Here is a 17,491-nt window from a genome sequence, read left to right as displayed (position 1 = left end):
CTGAGAGAGGAGGCTTATGTGCATATATATATATTTGCAAAGGACAAAGAAGACAGTGAGGAGAGTCACAGGATGTTATTATTAGAAGAGGTCTTCATCTTACAAATAAGGAAACAAGTATGGAGAGGTGGAATACCTACATCGTAAAAAGCAGTGACACTTAGCGTTTCCTTTCTTTTCTGAAGGGTAAAAATTTTTGTTTTCGGGTTGGAAGAACTAGAAACTGTTTCAGTCTCTCCATAAGATATTCTGTAGAATCATTCATTTCCTTTTTCACCTTATCTATCAATATTCAGGTAAATAGCAGTAAAATTAAATGCTAATCCTGGGATCATGACCCAGCATTTCTAGAGTATTATGTTTAATGTTATATTTTTCTTTAATTTAAAATCTGTACATGTCCATGTGAACTGAACCACACTGTGGTGTTCCCTTTATGGTTTCACATAGGTTTTGGGCGACCTTCCCAAATATTTTCTTCCTTTGAAGGAAATGTGTTTGTTTCTTTTTATTATGCAGCATAGGCTACATTTCATTACCATTTCTTTTTTGAAGGATAAAAAAATGTAATACCGAGACTGTAAATAAGTAAAAATATTTTATTTGCAATCCTTAAGTCATCTACACATTTTTCATAAAACCTTTTATAAACATTGTTAACCACTATGGTTCTCCCAAGGAGAATTAACAGTAACAAATTATTTGATTTAAACCACAGCCTGAATAATTTAAATAAGCTGAAATTAGTCAACATGTGATGAAATTCATAAATGGAAACGTTGGCTGTCCTGTAGTAATCAATGCATAGCTACAGCTGGTTGAAGGGGACCAAATCCATTGAAGAGGCGATTTGGTTCCATTTTACCAGCTCTAGCAAAGCATTGCAGTGCTGCTAGTTTGGGATACAAAAGAATTGAAATGCTCTTTATTTGTACAGTTATGGTTATGGACTTTCTACAAATATTAGAGACAGTACTCTTTAGTCATTACATATAAACTTTTCTATTTTGAGACACTTTTCCTACTATTTCCCACTTGAACAGAGTAGAAGTCTGTGCATGTTAACATTTTGTTGTCGCATTAAGGAATTATCAATGTATACCTTTGCATAATTCTTAAATGTAGATAATAATCTGTTTTAAAACCAACAGCATTTAAAGGAACAAACAGACCTTAATGTATTTCAATGTACTATTTTGTATTTATCGTTAGGTGGTAAACCAAGCAAGTATGCTAATAGGTTAGGGAAGAGTACTGGTAGTGCTACCTTTCTTCCCACTGCTCCTTTATTTAGTATTATATTTGAGGACTGATAGCAAGTTGCTGACAGGGAGGGGGTGGAGGAATATGAGTGGCCTTAAGAAAGTACCTCTGCCCTTTGGTTTATAAATAGATCACATGTGTATTTGGTGTATTGCTTGGACTTCTGTTGAAAGGAACTACCACACATACCAGCTTTTTTCTTTGTTTTTGCTAATGTAGTGTTACTAATCATAGGTTAGTATATTAACCTTTTTTTAAGGTCTATTTTCCTGACTGAATTCTCCAGCATTTTGGGTACAGATTGCCCAGTTCCTTCCATTATCAGCTTAATAATGCATGGACTTGTGGTGCATAGCTATAATCAGTGAATTTGAGTATTAAAATCTACATGAGTAATATTTTAAAAGTAAGTACAGCAAATTTTTGTTATAATGTGGTTTTAGTGTTGTGTTTCAGTATCAGGGATACTGTTTCAGTATCAGGAAGGGATATCTTTTGAAATATAAAGATATTTTGCAAAAATAAAAGTTTGAGATATTATAGTTTGCCTATAAAGTAAGAACTTTGAAAAATAAAGAAACATTTATTGTTTTGAAGTAAATGAGGAGAAGGTCAACAGTAATTTAGGCAATATTCAGACAGTTCTCATATTAAGTATATTCTGCATCTGTTGGTTGGTAAGTATGCTGCTGGTGAAATTAATGTAACTACAATTCTTTCCATTTATTCTAATAGAAATGAAACAGGTGTTAAATTGCCTGGACTTAAGTGCTGAAGATAGCAATAAAACTGGCTTCTATTTTTACTAGTTATATGGGAGCTGTTTAGCAGATCCAGTTGCTCAAGTGTGCTTTTGGATGACAGTTCAGTTTCATATACTGGCCATATCGGGGCAAGGAGAGGCCATGGAAAAAAAATAGTACAGCATTTGATAATGTCAGCATCTGTTATCCCTGTCAGAGAGACAGTTGAAATGTTTGAGTTACACCAGTGTCAGCAGATGCCCAGAGTTTACTATGTACTCAGTTAAAAATGAACAGCTGATCTAAGTGATGGATGTGACATTTTAGAATGATTGAAAATACTCAGATATGTTCATTTAACTTGTAGGCACTAGAATCAGTATATAATTTTGCTTCTTAAAATGAATAACAGATGTTGTCATTTCATTTTCTGAGGATTATGTACTCTTAACATGATAGCAGTGAGATTCTTTGTCACCAGGATGTTTTAAAGTAATTATTAAACATTTTTATTGTGCCTATAAAATAATGAATATAATTGTTCTACAATTTTACAATGTTCTATAATTTTATAATGTTATAAAACATGAGTATAGTAATGCCTTTTGAGTTGTTTTGTAGAGGAACCTGTACTTTTGAGATACATATTTTCAGTGATAACCATAGTTAACCTTAGGGACATTCTGTTCAACTTGGGACACATAAAAATTGTCAAATATCATTATGCTCTTTATACATGTCTGAATATTACAGTTGAAATAATACTTGTAATAAGGAATGATTAGAGTATATGAATATTAGTATTTCTTTTTTTCTAAATCTGTCATAGTAGCTTGAAACAGGTACTGCTTGTAAAGTATTGCCAGTAGCTTTATTATTTATGAGTTTTATTAAGTATATATTATACAAAATAAATTTTGTGTAAGATACAAAAAAAGTATTTTGGTATCTCCAACACACTACAAATAGTGGGTGGGCCTATCATGTTTGTCAAAATTGAATCGCTGTTGCCCAGTACCAGTGAAAGATGATTATTCTGTCTGTGTAAATTGATTTCTTAACTATAGCATTTTCATTTTATGTACTGCTTTGGAGAAAGCAAATTCAAGAATAATATAATAAACTAATTTCTTTTAAATATTTGGCAATCTGTTAGCAATGTGCCCTGTTAACCTACAACTGAGGCCCAGAATTTTGTCATTTTTCATGCATAAATCTTTGTTTTAAGTACTAACAGCATTTAAAACAAAGACTGGGCTAAGGACCTAATTAACTTGAGGACAACACCACTTTTTATTTTTGAAGAGTAGAATGTTACTTAAAAGATAGTCTTTTCGAATTACAACTATGATAGCTTTCAAAACAGAAAGCCTAAAACAACAAACAAAACTTGCTTCAGAAATTCTTCTGTTAGCAGACTAAATTTATTAAACTATGAAGAACAGTTGTTAAAATGTAATATCAGTTTTTGTTATATTTGAATCTTAACAAATCAGTTGATCCTACTAATATGATATATTTCAATTAAGATCAATTTGTAGAGACAGAAAATAGGTCATGTGTATCCCTTCCTCTTTTGTTCTGGTAATACTAGCTTCTTCTCTGTATTCAAATTGTAGTCATGTAAGTACTTAATTTAAAAATGTAAAACAATAGTATATTTTAAACTTAAAAGATTTAAAAAGAGTTTCATGATAATTTTGATAATTTTTAATCTCCTTAGTTAAACTTTTTTCTCTTCACAAAGTAGAAATCTTTGCAGCATTTAGTTTCCATCTAAAAGTAGTAGGTACATTTTTGTGGTGTATCGCCAAAGGTCATTTCTTAGATATTAGGTTAATTTACAGTCATTCACATAGGAAGAAGCAAAGGCTTATTTTAGCTGCAGTGTAGTTCCCTCCTGGCAGTTTATTGCCTACCAAAAATACATACTTCTTTACATTCCATAGCATTGTATGTTCATATGGGTACATAAAGAAGTATGTACTCTGAGTAGGTTTTACTAAGTTGTTAGCTGTAGAAACATGAAATATTTTATTTTTCCCATTTGTTAGTAAAACATACAGCTTACTGATTCAGAACAGTGGTAGATCATTTGCAGAGACTACCAAAGACTAAACTATAACAGATTTACCTGAAGCATGGCATTAGTGCCATTTGTGGCTCCTCGTTCTTGGTGGACACAGACACTTCTAAACACTAACCAGTTATCTGTTGAACTTTGTCCTGGTCTGGTTGTTTTTGCCAGAGATTCATAAAATCAGTGGAGTTTTTACAGAATATATTTCAGAAACTTCTAAGATCAGCCTAGTGTTTCTTCATAGTCTTCAGAGCGAATTTCTTCTTATTTTGTAGTTTGCTTCTAGATCCTACAAGTAGATAGTAATGAACTCAGTGCATATTCTTTTTACAGACTATATATCTTACCAAAACTTAACCAATTAACCAATTAGTACTTCTTCTGATATTGTGTCTAAAGTTGAAAGAAAAAAAAAAAGTAAAGTTGAAAGAACAAGGAGAAAAACTAGATCTTTTTAGAGTGTGAGTGAACTGAATTTTTAAAGATGATGAATTATTTTTTTAAAGGTCGCAGATGAGGAATTCATGATTATTTGAAAACTTCTTTGTCCTTCCTTTGTCTTAATTAGTTACTTAACTGAACTTTGCATTTTGGTGCTTTTGTTTGGGTTGAATACACATTCAAATAGTTGGATAAATATGTAATTTGGGGGAGTTGGGTTCTTTTGATTATTATTATTTTTTAATATAAAGGATAACTACCAAGATAGTCAACTTTTCTAAAGTCTCACTGAAAAGAACTGAAAGGTGTTAGCCTATGAGCACGGGGGTTTGAGCTTGATCATTTAGCTTGATAAGACATTATAGTTGGTGAGTTGCCTTTAACTTTTCTGGTATTAAGAGGTTAATTTAAAAGAACACCGTAAGAAATGTTCATATTTAGGAAAGGAGAAAACACAACGGCAAGGAAAGTAGAATTTCTGCAGCCTGTAATAAAAAGTTAGTGCAGTTCATAGAGAGCAAATCAGAACGTAGCAGTAGAAGGCCCAGCACTACAGCAGTTTCAGCAATGCAGCATTAGGGTAACTTACCATGCACATTCTGATTTATTTTGTGACCAACTTAAAGTTAGCTTTAAAAATTATTTTGTAATCTGCCAAGTCTCTTGGTTGACTAAACCTTGAAATAGACAGTTAATAGTTTTTAAAAGGTAGCATACTTTGGGAGCAGAGTGTGATTTACTAAGGATGCAAAATCATCATTTAATCTGAAACAAGAAAGACTAACTCCTTAATGATGTCAGTGACAATAATGGATTTATGCATTTTTGAGATCAAGAATTATCTGCCAAGATACTTGAATAACATTCCTTTTTACGCTATATAAGCTGTTTACTTGAACTATGAAATTAGGTAATGCCCAGATAGACTTTAACAATAAAAGCATTTATCACATCAGTAATTGGTAAGCATGCAGAAAGTCATAAGCATCCTTAAAAGTGCAGGCCTTGTGGTGCTCTATTACCTGTAAGCTTAGTGCCATGCAGCATTTGCAGGAGGAAGAAAGATAATGACCTAGATAATCACATCAGCAGCAGCCATCTCCTCTTGATTGTTCCTTCACTCTATTCGCTGATTCAGCACTTCTTTCCATGAGCCGAGGGAAGCAAGGGGACCGTATCAGTGAATACAGAACCTCACCTTTTAAGATACATTTGAAAAACAAATGAACAAACAAAAACAAATAAGCCATCTTTTTCCTCTCCCTTCCCTTCACCTTAAAAAAATAAAAATGAATGAAATTTGGCTATTTGACTTGGAAGATCCTATTACCAGTATTGCACAGATACGAGTACCTTGTATCTGCTGTACAGAAAGTTAAACCACCAAGGAGGGTTGATATAATGGCCAAGAAAATGAACCTCACTTATTTTTCAGATGAAATGCTTCAGAAGAGGGGAGAAAGTTGTAGAGGAAGTTAATTTTATAATCCAAAAAAGACAGACAAAAACCAAAACACACCTCACTCCCCCCAAGTAACTGTAAACATTCACCCTATTTTCCTTTGCCCACCAGAATACATTGGGTTCTTCTGACTTCTCAGGAAATATTCTGTATCTTTCTTGCTGTGAAGTTGTTTTTTTGATTTTTTTGGTTTTTGGTTTTTAGTTTCCAGGATTAATTGGTAGATCTGTATTGAAGCCACCTTGTCATATCCAGAGGTCAAGTCTGCAAGCAAGGTCAGGACTTCCACATGGTCACTACAGAGGTTAACTTATATTCTTCTCTCAGTGGCCACAGGCTAAACTGTTACAGCTTTATAGGCAGCTAAGCATTTGAAACATGCACTCCCAGGCAAACAGGCTCTCTTGTGCCTCTCTCTTCCCTGACCATATTTAGTCAACCATAGCAAAAAATAGTCTCTCAGCTGTCGATTGTCGATCCAAAAGCTGAGGAAGCCTCTATCTTGCTTTCTGCCTATTGATTGTTCATCCTGCGGTCCACAGCACTGCTTTGCCATTTGTTCTGCCTTTTTTTTTTTTTTTTTTTAAAGCACTGCCAAATAAAGCGGTCTCTCATGTTTCCACTTGCATTTCCCAGATTTTCACTGAGCTTGCGCTGAGACTAGGAAAGCCTGATGCAGCTGTCACTATACTTAGAAGCACTGCAGAGAAAAAAAGAAGAGGAAAAATATTACCCTGGCTAGTTGCAAGACAGTCTTTAGACAGACCTGGAACAAGTAAAATCCTTCTGTTGCCAAAATATATTTCATAACCTATTTTTTGTTGGTAAATATATTATGAATGATGGTATTTTACATAACTAAAGGCCTGAAGATATTTTGCAGGGTTATCTTTAGAGCTAGTTGTTGCTAAACATGCTTTTTAAATTTAAGAAATAATATTTGAATGGAAAATATGTAGAAATGGTAAATAGAACCTGTGTATTAAAGATGGAAAGAAATCATTAAGGAAGAAAAGAGTAGTATGTAAATGAAATCTTGGAAAAATGCTACTTAAAACTTTTAATTTAGTGTCAGTTTCAGTTAATTTTTTGTAGTGCTTAGATGAGAAACAGGGTCTAGAATGCTTTTAAGTAATCATGTACTTTTATATTGAAACTGTATTTACATACAGAGCTATTAAAATGCACTTTTATTAATTCTATTTCATTTTTAAATGTGAAGTATTTTTTCCTTCCTTTGACATTGCCATTCCTTTTAAATTTTCTGAAATAACATTTAGGCATGATCCTTTCTACTTTACCAGAGACTGAAATTAGTCATTAATCTAATCTGTAATGTTGCCACATAATAGTATATGCTTCAAAGGAAAAATACTTTTGCTCTAAATTTTTATAGCATATTCACAATAAATTGTAATGTTGAAATTTGCTTTTTTTTTTTTTAACTAAGGAGAAAAGAATATTATTACATCAAATCTAACGTACTTACGGAGATACAGTTTTAGGATTTTACAAACCTAAAAATGCCCAAGAACAAACAAACAGGTTTCTTTCCTAAACCAAACCTATACCTTGTTCTTACTTGTTCTTAATTCAAATACAGTATTCTGGTAAGTACTGATTCAGTTAAAAATTAAGAAAAACTGTTACCAGTTTTTTAAGCTCATTCTCCTACGAGGGAAGTTTGTCCCTGACATTCTTTTTGTCTTTAGCATTTAATACCATAGCAGGTGAATTATTTTGGATGGCTATTTTAAAGCAGTGCTTCTGTAGACATTTGGCAGTTTTGAAAAGCCAGCTTTCCTAGATATTGGAATACTTTTACACATATTGTGAGATGATACATGTCTCAGATTAAGATAGGTTAATTTTCAGGTTTCTAAATCACCTCATTATTTCCTAAAACCATTTTGTAGCAGTGAAAGGTTGTTCTTTTGTTTTTAAAGCAAACACATGAAGTGCTGGGCACTTTTCTAAGCCCTTTTCAATTTTCACAGTAACTTCTTTGAGATAAGATCTATGATTCTTCTCATGTTTTATAGATGAAGAAACCGAGGCATCACAATTAAGTAACCTACTCAAGTCACCAGCCATTTAGTTTGCTAATGCCAGAATTTGAACCCAAATAGTTTGGCTTCAGACTTTAAGCTCTTTACCACAACAGTATGCTGCTGCTCTTGTTTTTAATAATGAAACAAACCAGTTAGGGAATTACCTACCATTCTTGGGGGCTTGAGAGTATACCAAAAATGTAATAGGCTGCTAATGCCTCCATTATATTCAGAAAAATGATCGTTTCTTCTTTCGTTCCAGTTAACAGAACTTTGAGCTCCTTTTACTAGGCATACAAAGGGGATATAAAGATAATTAAAATGGGACCCTGGCCTATAACATAGGAGAAATAGGAACTGACTGGTCATTTAAGAGATAATTTTGGTTGTCTTTAGTATCAGAATACTTGAGTATTCAGCTATACAACTCTTCTGCAGCTTGAATTATGAATTATTATTATATACTATTATACAATAGTATATCTCTTTCATTTTGAGCTAAATTCTGCTACATTACTAAATTTCCACTTAATGAAATTAAGCTAAATTAATGAGTTTTTTTTAAAGATTTTATTTATTCATAGAGACAGAGAGGGAGAGAGGCGCAGAGACACAGGCAGAGGGAGAAGCAGGTTCCATTCAGGGAGCCTGACGTGGGACTCGATCCAGCTCGATCCAGGGTCTCCAGGATCACGCTCCGGGCTGCAGGCGGTGCTAAACCGCTGCGCCACCTGGGCTGCCCATTAATGAGCTTTTTAATTGTGGTACTGTCAAAAAAAGTTGAGGAGGGAGCACATTAAAAAAAGTTTAAAAACATCTATTCACTAGTTAAAAGTAGGTGAAAGAAAATAAAAAACAGCCATATTCATTTATTAAAGTGATTACCATGGATAGATTTTGAGTATACATCCTCTCAGTCTTCTTGTCTGCATCCATTCAGATAGGGGTGGGTATCGAACAAAAATATGTATAGAATATCACATACTGGTTTGCATTTAGTATGCCCTAAAGAACTTCTGCTTGGGATTGATCAACTTTTAGTAGATTCCTTTATGAATTCTGGCTTTATTATTTAAGGGATTGTTTCATTAATTTATTTAGCAAGCATTTATTGAACACTTAATATGTGCTATTCAGCGATTCTAATGTGTTTTTACATTAAGTAATTCTAATAGTAAGGCCTCCACACTTCAGCTACTTGGATTCATTTGGAAAACATTGCCTGTCTCTGAAGAAAGATTGTAAAACATGGCAGGCCCTAAAAATGGACCCAGTGCCATTTGACTGCTACATACCAATGTAGACAGCTGCTTGTCCCCTCTACTTCTTAGAACTCATTTGTTCATCATTCAGCAAACGTTTGAGTATTACCATGTGCCAGGGATTATGCTAGGCACCACTATTAGTTGTTCCGGAACTTAATGCTTCTTTGGCACTGTTCACAAATGCCTGCTTAACTGGTAGTAAGATCTTACCTTTAAACCATCCATGTCCTTAACCTCTTGGAAAACAACTAGATTGAGAAATAAAGAAGAGTGTATGGGCATTAGGAAAAATACCTCCAAATCTCATACACTGTGCTCCACAGGTGAGAGTTTTGACTTAATCAAATTATTGATGTGTCGAACTGGTCACACCCTGATCTCAGCAACTCTATGGACTTGAGTGCTTGTAGCATAAGTCTCCTCTTCAGGAACTACAGCACTGCAGGGGATAGCTGACCGTGGCTTTCCTGGTTGGATTATGGGCTCCTCAGACTGTCCACCCCACAGAAGTAGGACTAATTAACAGAATGGATTGGTTCTGAAGTGAAAACATGATCTCTGAAAATCTGAATTTTGCATTTTAGTATAAGGATTTGATTTACTTTATAGAATGTAATCGAGAAGGGACTGGGATCATTTTTGTTACTTGTAACAGTAGCTTGGAATTACCATCTTTCTTTTGCCCTGACCGTTCATTTACACATTTTGTACTGAGAGGAAAAGGCAAGAAGACATAAGGTAGTGAGATAGTAGAGAGAGTAGGTTTTCAAAAATACGTCTCTATTTCTGTTTAAATGCCTTACTAACCTTCTGAGCCATGGCTCTTCTTTCTGAGAGACTTCAGCTTTCTCTCACTTGTTCACTTAGGAAATACAAGCCCAGAAGGACAAGTTATGATGGCTTGGACATCCACATGTCAGTGGATAGCTTATGCTCAGAGAAGGAAACTGCTCCTCTTTCCCTTTCTTTTCTCTGAGTTATTGGCAGCATAATATGAGAAGGTACTTCCGAAACAGGAATGCGAGATAGTGGGAAACATGGTTTCACAAGAACCATCTTCTCAAGGATATTCAGTAATGTGACTAAAAAAAAAAAAAAAAAAAAAAACTTCGTAAAAGTAGCATGAACCACACTTTATAATGTAAAACTTACGTCATATTTGTATAGTTTGGCTATAAGAACTAAAGTAGCAAGTTAAAAGATGTTAATATAGTAAGCCTAAATATTATTCTAGTGTTTTGACTTAAATTTTAAAAATCTGATACATATATACATAGCTAAGTCAAATACTACTACAAAGCTTATAATGAAAGAATGTGTTCTCCTTTATCCCTCTTCATCCCTTTGCTTCCCCCAACACCCTCCCTATTCAGTAACTTCCAGCTTATCCTGCAGTTTTCCTAATTTATCAATTGTAGATAATATCTACTGATGTCATGTCATGAGAAATGAAGATTTAAAACTATTGACATTGTCTCTTACACCATTTCTCTCAACATAATCCTATCAGTTTTTGTTTAAATCAATAAGTGTTTACTATCTTATGATTTCACTTTATTTTTAATAAAAGTTTTTTTCCGCGTGATTTATTGCTTATATCTTCTAAACTCTCCAAAAGAATCATAAAAGCCTTATAAGTTCATTTCTTACATGGTCATTTCTTACATAGTCATTTCTTACATACATATGTGTAGAGTTCTAGATAATGTTTTGGCACCAAGATTATGCCAAATCCAAACATCCAGTAGTACAATGTGGTACCAGTTTTTTCCCTGTTAAGAATCTGAGTCAAAGTTACATAGTATCTACTATCTCTCTCTCGTTTTTTAAAGATTTTATTTTTAAGTAATCACCCAATGTGGGGCTCCAACTTACAACCCTGAGATTAAGAGTCACATACTCTACCACTGAGCCAGCTAGGCACCCCAATATCTAGTATCTTATTTTAGTCTACTTAAGGAGGAAGATCAGAATACTCACAATTACTGTAAACGAACTAAAATAGGAAACCTGAGCTTTCTGTGAGATCCACGAATGGGATTTAGGGGTTTGTAGACGCTTTCAAAATTGTAGGCGGAGCTATAGATACGTGCATTTCTCTGGGACATATAGATACGTCCATACTTTTCCATAGATTTTGAAATAATTTTGTCACCCCAAAGCAGTGATTATGACTTTAGTAACAACCACTAAAAGCTGTATTTAAGTTGTGATACTCTGTATACTTTGGGTTACAGACCTATTTTAAAATCTGACAAAAGCTGTAAACTTACAAATTTGAATACAGTTTTAGAAGTTCTTGGATCTGGGCAGCCCGGGTGGCTTAGCGGTTTAGTGCCGCCTTCAGCCCAGGATGTGATCCTAGAGACCCGGGATCGAGTCCTGGATCGGGCTCCCTGCATGGATCCTGCTTCTCCCGCTGCCTGTTTCTCTCTCTGTGTGTCTCTCATGAATAAATAAATAAAATCATAAAAAAAAAAAGTACTTGGATCTTCCAGAGACTGTTTAGAGATTTCTTGGGCTTCCTACATGGGATTCATAGACCATTATGTTAAAGAAATATGTTCTGGGTCTTGTTAGGCCTTATTCTCATTTTATAGGCTTACAGTTTCATTTATACACTCTTACTCTACATCTTCAGCCTATTTCTCCATATGTTTGTAACATTTCTCTATTTCAAAATTTTATCTTTCATATGTATCACCTAAGAAAAACTATCCGAATATGTGTCTTATTATCATTTCTTGTCTTTTAATACTCTGTTGGCACAATTTTATTTATTATGTTTTCATGTTCCTTTATATTTTATTTATCATAAACAATAAATGAATATAGCAGAGAAAGGCTTTTTAATAATTTTTGGATGTAAAGCTTAATACTTGTAATTATGCTTGCTCCCCTCCACCGCCTTGTTGGCACAAATTTAAAAGTGTTTCAGTTTTTATGTCTTTTGTTAGGAGTGGGAAAACCCCTAATGTCTAATATGTGTATATCAGGTCCATGCCAAGTCCAACACTCTTTATAGGGGTAGTCATTTTCTCAGTCTTAAACAAAATAGTGGATACATATATTAAGGGAGGATTTTTCGAAGTTATGAGTTTTCTGCATAAAATCTTTCTGTTAAGCAGTTACTGGTATATGGTAAGAAAAGTTGCTTTTAATTTTACTTTTCTTTTTTGGGAGTGGGCTAGGTATTTCTTTAAAAATAATTTTTTTTAGTTGAGTGTAGTTGACATATGATGTTACTTAGTTTCACATGTACAGCATAGTGGTTGAACGTCTCTATATGTTATGCTGTGCTCACCGCAAGTGTAGCTGCCATCTGTCCCCATACAGTGCTATTAAATATCATTGACTATATTCTCTATGCTGTACCTTTGACCCTTGTGACTCATTCATCCAGTAACTGGAAGCCCGTATCTCCCCCTCTCTAACTACTCCCCTCTCTTCTGGCAACCATCAGTTTATTCTCTGTATTTATAAGTCTGATTCTGCTGTTTGTGTATTCATTTGTTTTTTAGATTTGACATGTAAGTTAAATCATGTAGTATTCTCTACCTGACTCATTTCCCTTAGCATAATACCCTTTAGGTCCATCCTTGTTGTCACAGATGGTAAGACCTCATCCTTTTTTTCTTTTATGGCTGGGTAATATTCCATTGTGTATATATACCACATCTTCTTTATCCATTTTATCTGTCAGTGGACACTTGGATTGCTTCCATATCTTGGCTCTTGTAAGTAATGTTGCAGTAAACAGGAGTGTACTGTTTACTGCAACAGGAATGTATGTATGTTTTTGAATTAGTGTTTTTGTTTTCTTTGGGTAAATACCTTGTAGTGGAATTACTGGATCATACGATGCTTTTATTTTTAATTTTTTGAAGAACATATTTTTTTCCACACTGGCCGTACAAATTTATATTCCCACCAGCAGTACACTAGAGGGTTCCTTTTTTCCTACCTCCTCACCAACACGTTATTTCTTGTCTCTGATTTTAGCCATTCTGACGGGTATAAAGTGATGTCTCATTGTGGTTTTCATTTACATTTCCCTGATGATTAGTAATGTTGAACATCTTTTCATATGTCTGTTGGCCATCTGTATGACTTCTTTGGAAAGTTATGGACCTGAAAAATGTTCAGGTCCTCTGCCCATTTTTTTGATCAAATTGTTTTTTTTTGGTGTTGTGTAAATTCTTCACATATTTTGGATATTAATCTCTTCTCAGATATATCATTTGCATATATCTTCTCCCATTGAGGAGGTTGCCTTTTTGTTTTGTTGATAGTTTCCTTTGCTGTGCAAAGTTTATTTTGATGTAGTCCCAATAGTTTATTTTTTGAAGAAGCATCACTTCTTGATAATGACTTCTCCTCCTCTTTTATGCTTTACTTTTTGATGTTCTTTAGAATAACTTTCTTGCTCTGGAAATATGTTGTTATTGATCCCAAAATTTTAAATATTGTAATTACCATTTTGTGTGTTTTGATACCAACTGGATTTAGCATTGCTAAATGATATATATCAGATTTTTAACTACAGTTCATGATAATCTACCAGTTACATGAAATTTGTCTTTTTATCACTATTATTCCTACTTTGTTGTTGTTAACCTGGCTTTTCTTTATTTACTCTTTCATTAATAGATAATATTCAAGTTGAACCTAAGAGTTTCCACAAGACCATAAATTGTCCTTGTTTGGATCTATTTCTTTCTCCTTTTTTTTTTTTTCCTCTCATTAGGTTTTTCCTTTTGTAACACACTCCTATTCTAGTTTGATTCTATTCCCTAAATGGTGATAGTTTCTTTACTTCCTAAAGCATCAAAAAGCTGCACATTAGAGATTTAGAAAAAAATACAATTCATGTTTCTCTCAGTGCATAATTTTCTTTAAAGAAGAATGTTTTTATTTGATTTCAGAAGTTTTCTTTGAACATTTTTTCTAAAGAAAATAGTGAAATATTTAATTAAATATCAAATTATGTAAATCTCAAAATCATGTAAACTTGACTTTCAGTGCAATGCGTGTTTTACTGTCTAAATTACCAAGACCATGGATTGTGGATGAGAAGAAAGATGATGGTTATACTGCCTTACATCTGGCTGCGCTAAACAATCATGTAGAAGTGGCTGAACTGTTGGTACATCAGGTAGGAAAAGCTGTGCCATAATTTTTAACAATTTTGGACCGTTGCCATTTGTTTATTACTTCATCAACTACCTATTGATAGGTTATAGTAAAATCCCATGATTATGGAAATTCAGATATGGTGCACTCCATTCTTCTGCCTAACACTTTTAAATGGAGGGTAGTGGTCTGTGTGTGTGTAGCCCGATTATTCCCTTCTACAGTGTTCCTAGATTGGTTCCATGAAATAGGCATAAGTGATTTTCCAGAATCGCTACCACTGTTGTTAGAAGTATCCATCAGCCATAAGGCCAAGAACCATTATGTTGGTATCTAAGCTAGTGTGGCCAGTTGCTGTCAGATAACTCCAGGCTACAGCCAGGACCTGGGGATTCAGTTCATGCTTACTGCTGGACTCCAGGAATCTATGACTGGATAGCAGCAGGTTCACTTCAGTCATTTGATTCATCTTTGAAATAAGATGACACCAGATTTTTATGAGATTGGATTTTGGGGGAATTTATTTACTATAGTTTTTTTTTTTTTCAATTTTTTTTTTATTTATTTATGATAGTCAGAGAGAGAGAGAGAGAGGCAGAGACACAGGAAGAGGGAGAAGCAGGCTCCATGCACCGGGAGCCGGACGTGGGATTCGATCCCGGGTCTCCAGGATTGCGCCCTGGGCTAAAAGCAGGTGCCAAACCGCTACGCCACCCAGGGATCCCTATTTACTATAGTTTTATGATGTTTTAGTTTTTCAGCAAAATTTTTAAATACTTCAATGAAGCATATGCCATATAGAAGCACTGAAGTTACCAAAGAATTATCTGTGATCTCTGATTCACAGAACTTAGTCTAGTTAAGAAGATGAAATAGCAGGAACATTTAGTAAATTGTTCATTATGTGTGATTAGCATCACATTGAAGTATAGCTGACACACAGTGTTTCATTAGTTTCAGGTGTACAGCAGCATAGTGATTTGACCATTTGGATGCTATTCATTATGCTTTGCTCACCCCAAGTGTAGCTATCATCTGTCACCAGTACCATTGACTAATAAGCCTTTTATTATTATTAAGGTTACTATTCTTAAAGTATTGTTAATTGTGATAATTTCCGTTTCAATGCAAAATACAGATAACTGACAATATGCCAGTGTCACACTGTCTTGATTATTGTTTTTAATTAGGTCTTGAGATCCGTTAAAGTAACTCTTCCAACTTTGTTCTTTGTTCTTTTTTCTGAGAGTTACTTCGATATTTTAGATTTTTGAATGTCCCTATAAATTTTAGAATCGGATTACTAGTTTCCATTAAAAAGTCTTGACATTCTGGTTGCACTGCACATTTTAGATTGAACCTTTTTTCCCCCCAGATATATCTTAACTCGTTTCTTTCATGCTGTTGTAAATTGTATTGTTTGAATTTTCAGTTTCTAATTGTATATTACAAATAAATGGAAATAGTTATTTTTTGATATTGACCATATTTCCTGTGATTTTGTTTCAATAATCACATATTAGAAATTACAACCACAGTGAAATACTACTAATCTGCTTCTAGTACTACTACTATCAATGAAAATAACTAAGATTAACCAAATGTTGGTTGGGATGTGGAGCAATTAGAATTCAGACATTGCTGGTATTTTTTAGAGCCACTTTGAAAGTTTGAAAGTTTTGGCAGTTCTTAATAAAATTATGCATGTATTTACTATGCAACCTGGTAGCCCCCCTCTAGGTATGTACTCAAGAGAACTGAGGACATATTTCCTCACAAATACTTTAGTGCACAATATTTTTAGCAGCTTTACATGTAATAACCTCAAACTGAAAGTGGGCCCGATGTTCATGAACTACTCTCTAGATAAAGGAATTAAAGTACCTCCGTACAGTGAATACTACTTTGGAAAATCTAATGATGGAAAAGTTCAGGAACTTAAAAAAGAAAATCTCTCACTTTGTGCATTTAATGAGAACAGGCATGGTAAGAAAACAAGCTGAGATCAAGTTCTTCCTGATGACACCCAGAGAAACATAAATAATAAAAACAAATCAGAAACTCCAATCTTCCAGAATATGTCATAGCATTATTGGAGTTTCAACTCTACCTAATACCCCAAACAAGGGCACAGGTCGGGTTTCAGAGTTGTATTCAGAGGGCATGAATGGTTGTAAGATGTAAACAGAATGATAAAGTTTATCTTACGGATCTGTAGCCCTTTTCTTAATTTAATTTTTAAAATTAGTACACAAGACATTGTATATAGGGTGGTTTTACATGCTTTTTTTCTGAATCTTTACTGGAGGGGGGGAAAATTTTTTCTTTCTTCTGTTCTAGGTTCTTTGGCTGGTCTAATAATTAAATTGACATGACACATAACAATAGGAGAAAAACACATTTAATTTTGTATACGTGGGAGCTCAGAAAAATATGAGACTCTCCAAAGTGAGGCAACTTTTTATACCTTTTAAACAAATAATAATTTGTGGAGAATACACAAAGGGGTTTGCACTTGGGTTAGCAAATAAATAAATGAAGTAACAAAGTTTAGATAGTAATTCTTGGTCCTTAATTTCTTAATCTCTGGCAATAAGGATGCCCTCTACCCTCCAGATGCAGAAAGGATAGCCTTCACATGGGGAATTTATTTTCTGCTTTCAGGGGAACGAAGGAAGGTCAGAGTGTCCTTGCTCTGGCTATTTCTTAAGTAACTTTAATACAAAATAATCAATATACCAAAGTGGGATTATTTTGAGGCAGCCCACCCTTAATCCCATCATCATATTGACCCTGTGAAATAAGTTGCACTATGACTGTGTTAGAGTCGAGGAAATGATCATGAAATAGCAGAATGCCTCTTAAGTTCTAGAAGCTCTAGGTCCCCTTGTGCCAATAAGTTTAGGACTTTTGCTTTTCAGTTCCTTTCCTCTGTCCTTGGCATCAACTGTTCTCAAATAGTGCTTTGACTATCCCAGGACCCTGGTAGGACATTGTGCTTTCCCTTTAGTAAGTATTTTTATGTACTAATTAAGCATTGTCTTCTCACCCTC

The 17,491-nt window shown here is 34.2% G+C and overlaps 1 protein-coding gene and 1 long non-coding RNA gene across 5 annotated transcripts in view; one reads left to right on the top strand and one right to left on the bottom strand.

The window, feature by feature from the left end:
- The window catches only part of MIB1 (MIB E3 ubiquitin protein ligase 1), a 137,371-nt gene that overhangs the window by 92,414 nt on the left and 27,466 nt on the right, over nt 1–17,491 (top strand). Inside the window, exon 13 of the mRNA XM_025429334.3 lies at nt 14,328–14,460. Within this exon, the coding sequence (XP_025285119.1) occupies nt 14,328–14,460 (133 nt within the window). The remainder of the gene's footprint in view (nt 1–14,327; nt 14,461–17,491) is intronic.
- Nucleotides 580–6,691, bottom strand: LOC112647973 (uncharacterized). 4 transcript variants are annotated; one of them, XR_003128621.3, is made up of 3 exons: nt 6,047–6,691; nt 5,550–5,725; nt 580–4,375 (listed from the first exon to the last, which is right to left on the bottom strand). It is a non-coding gene; the product is annotated as an uncharacterized LOC112647973 (long non-coding RNA). The 4 variants fall into 4 exon arrangements; XR_003128620.3 differs by having other exon boundaries at nt 6,079–6,691; XR_004817226.2 differs by having other exon boundaries at nt 5,600–5,725; nt 6,098–6,690.

Source organism: Canis lupus, chromosome 7 (assembly GCF_003254725.2).
Source record: "Canis lupus dingo isolate Sandy chromosome 7, ASM325472v2, whole genome shotgun sequence".
NCBI lineage: Eukaryota > Metazoa > Chordata > Mammalia > Carnivora > Canidae > Canis > Canis lupus.
Note: the sequence above shows the minus strand (reverse complement) of the source record. Positions and strands in the feature narration are given on the sequence as shown.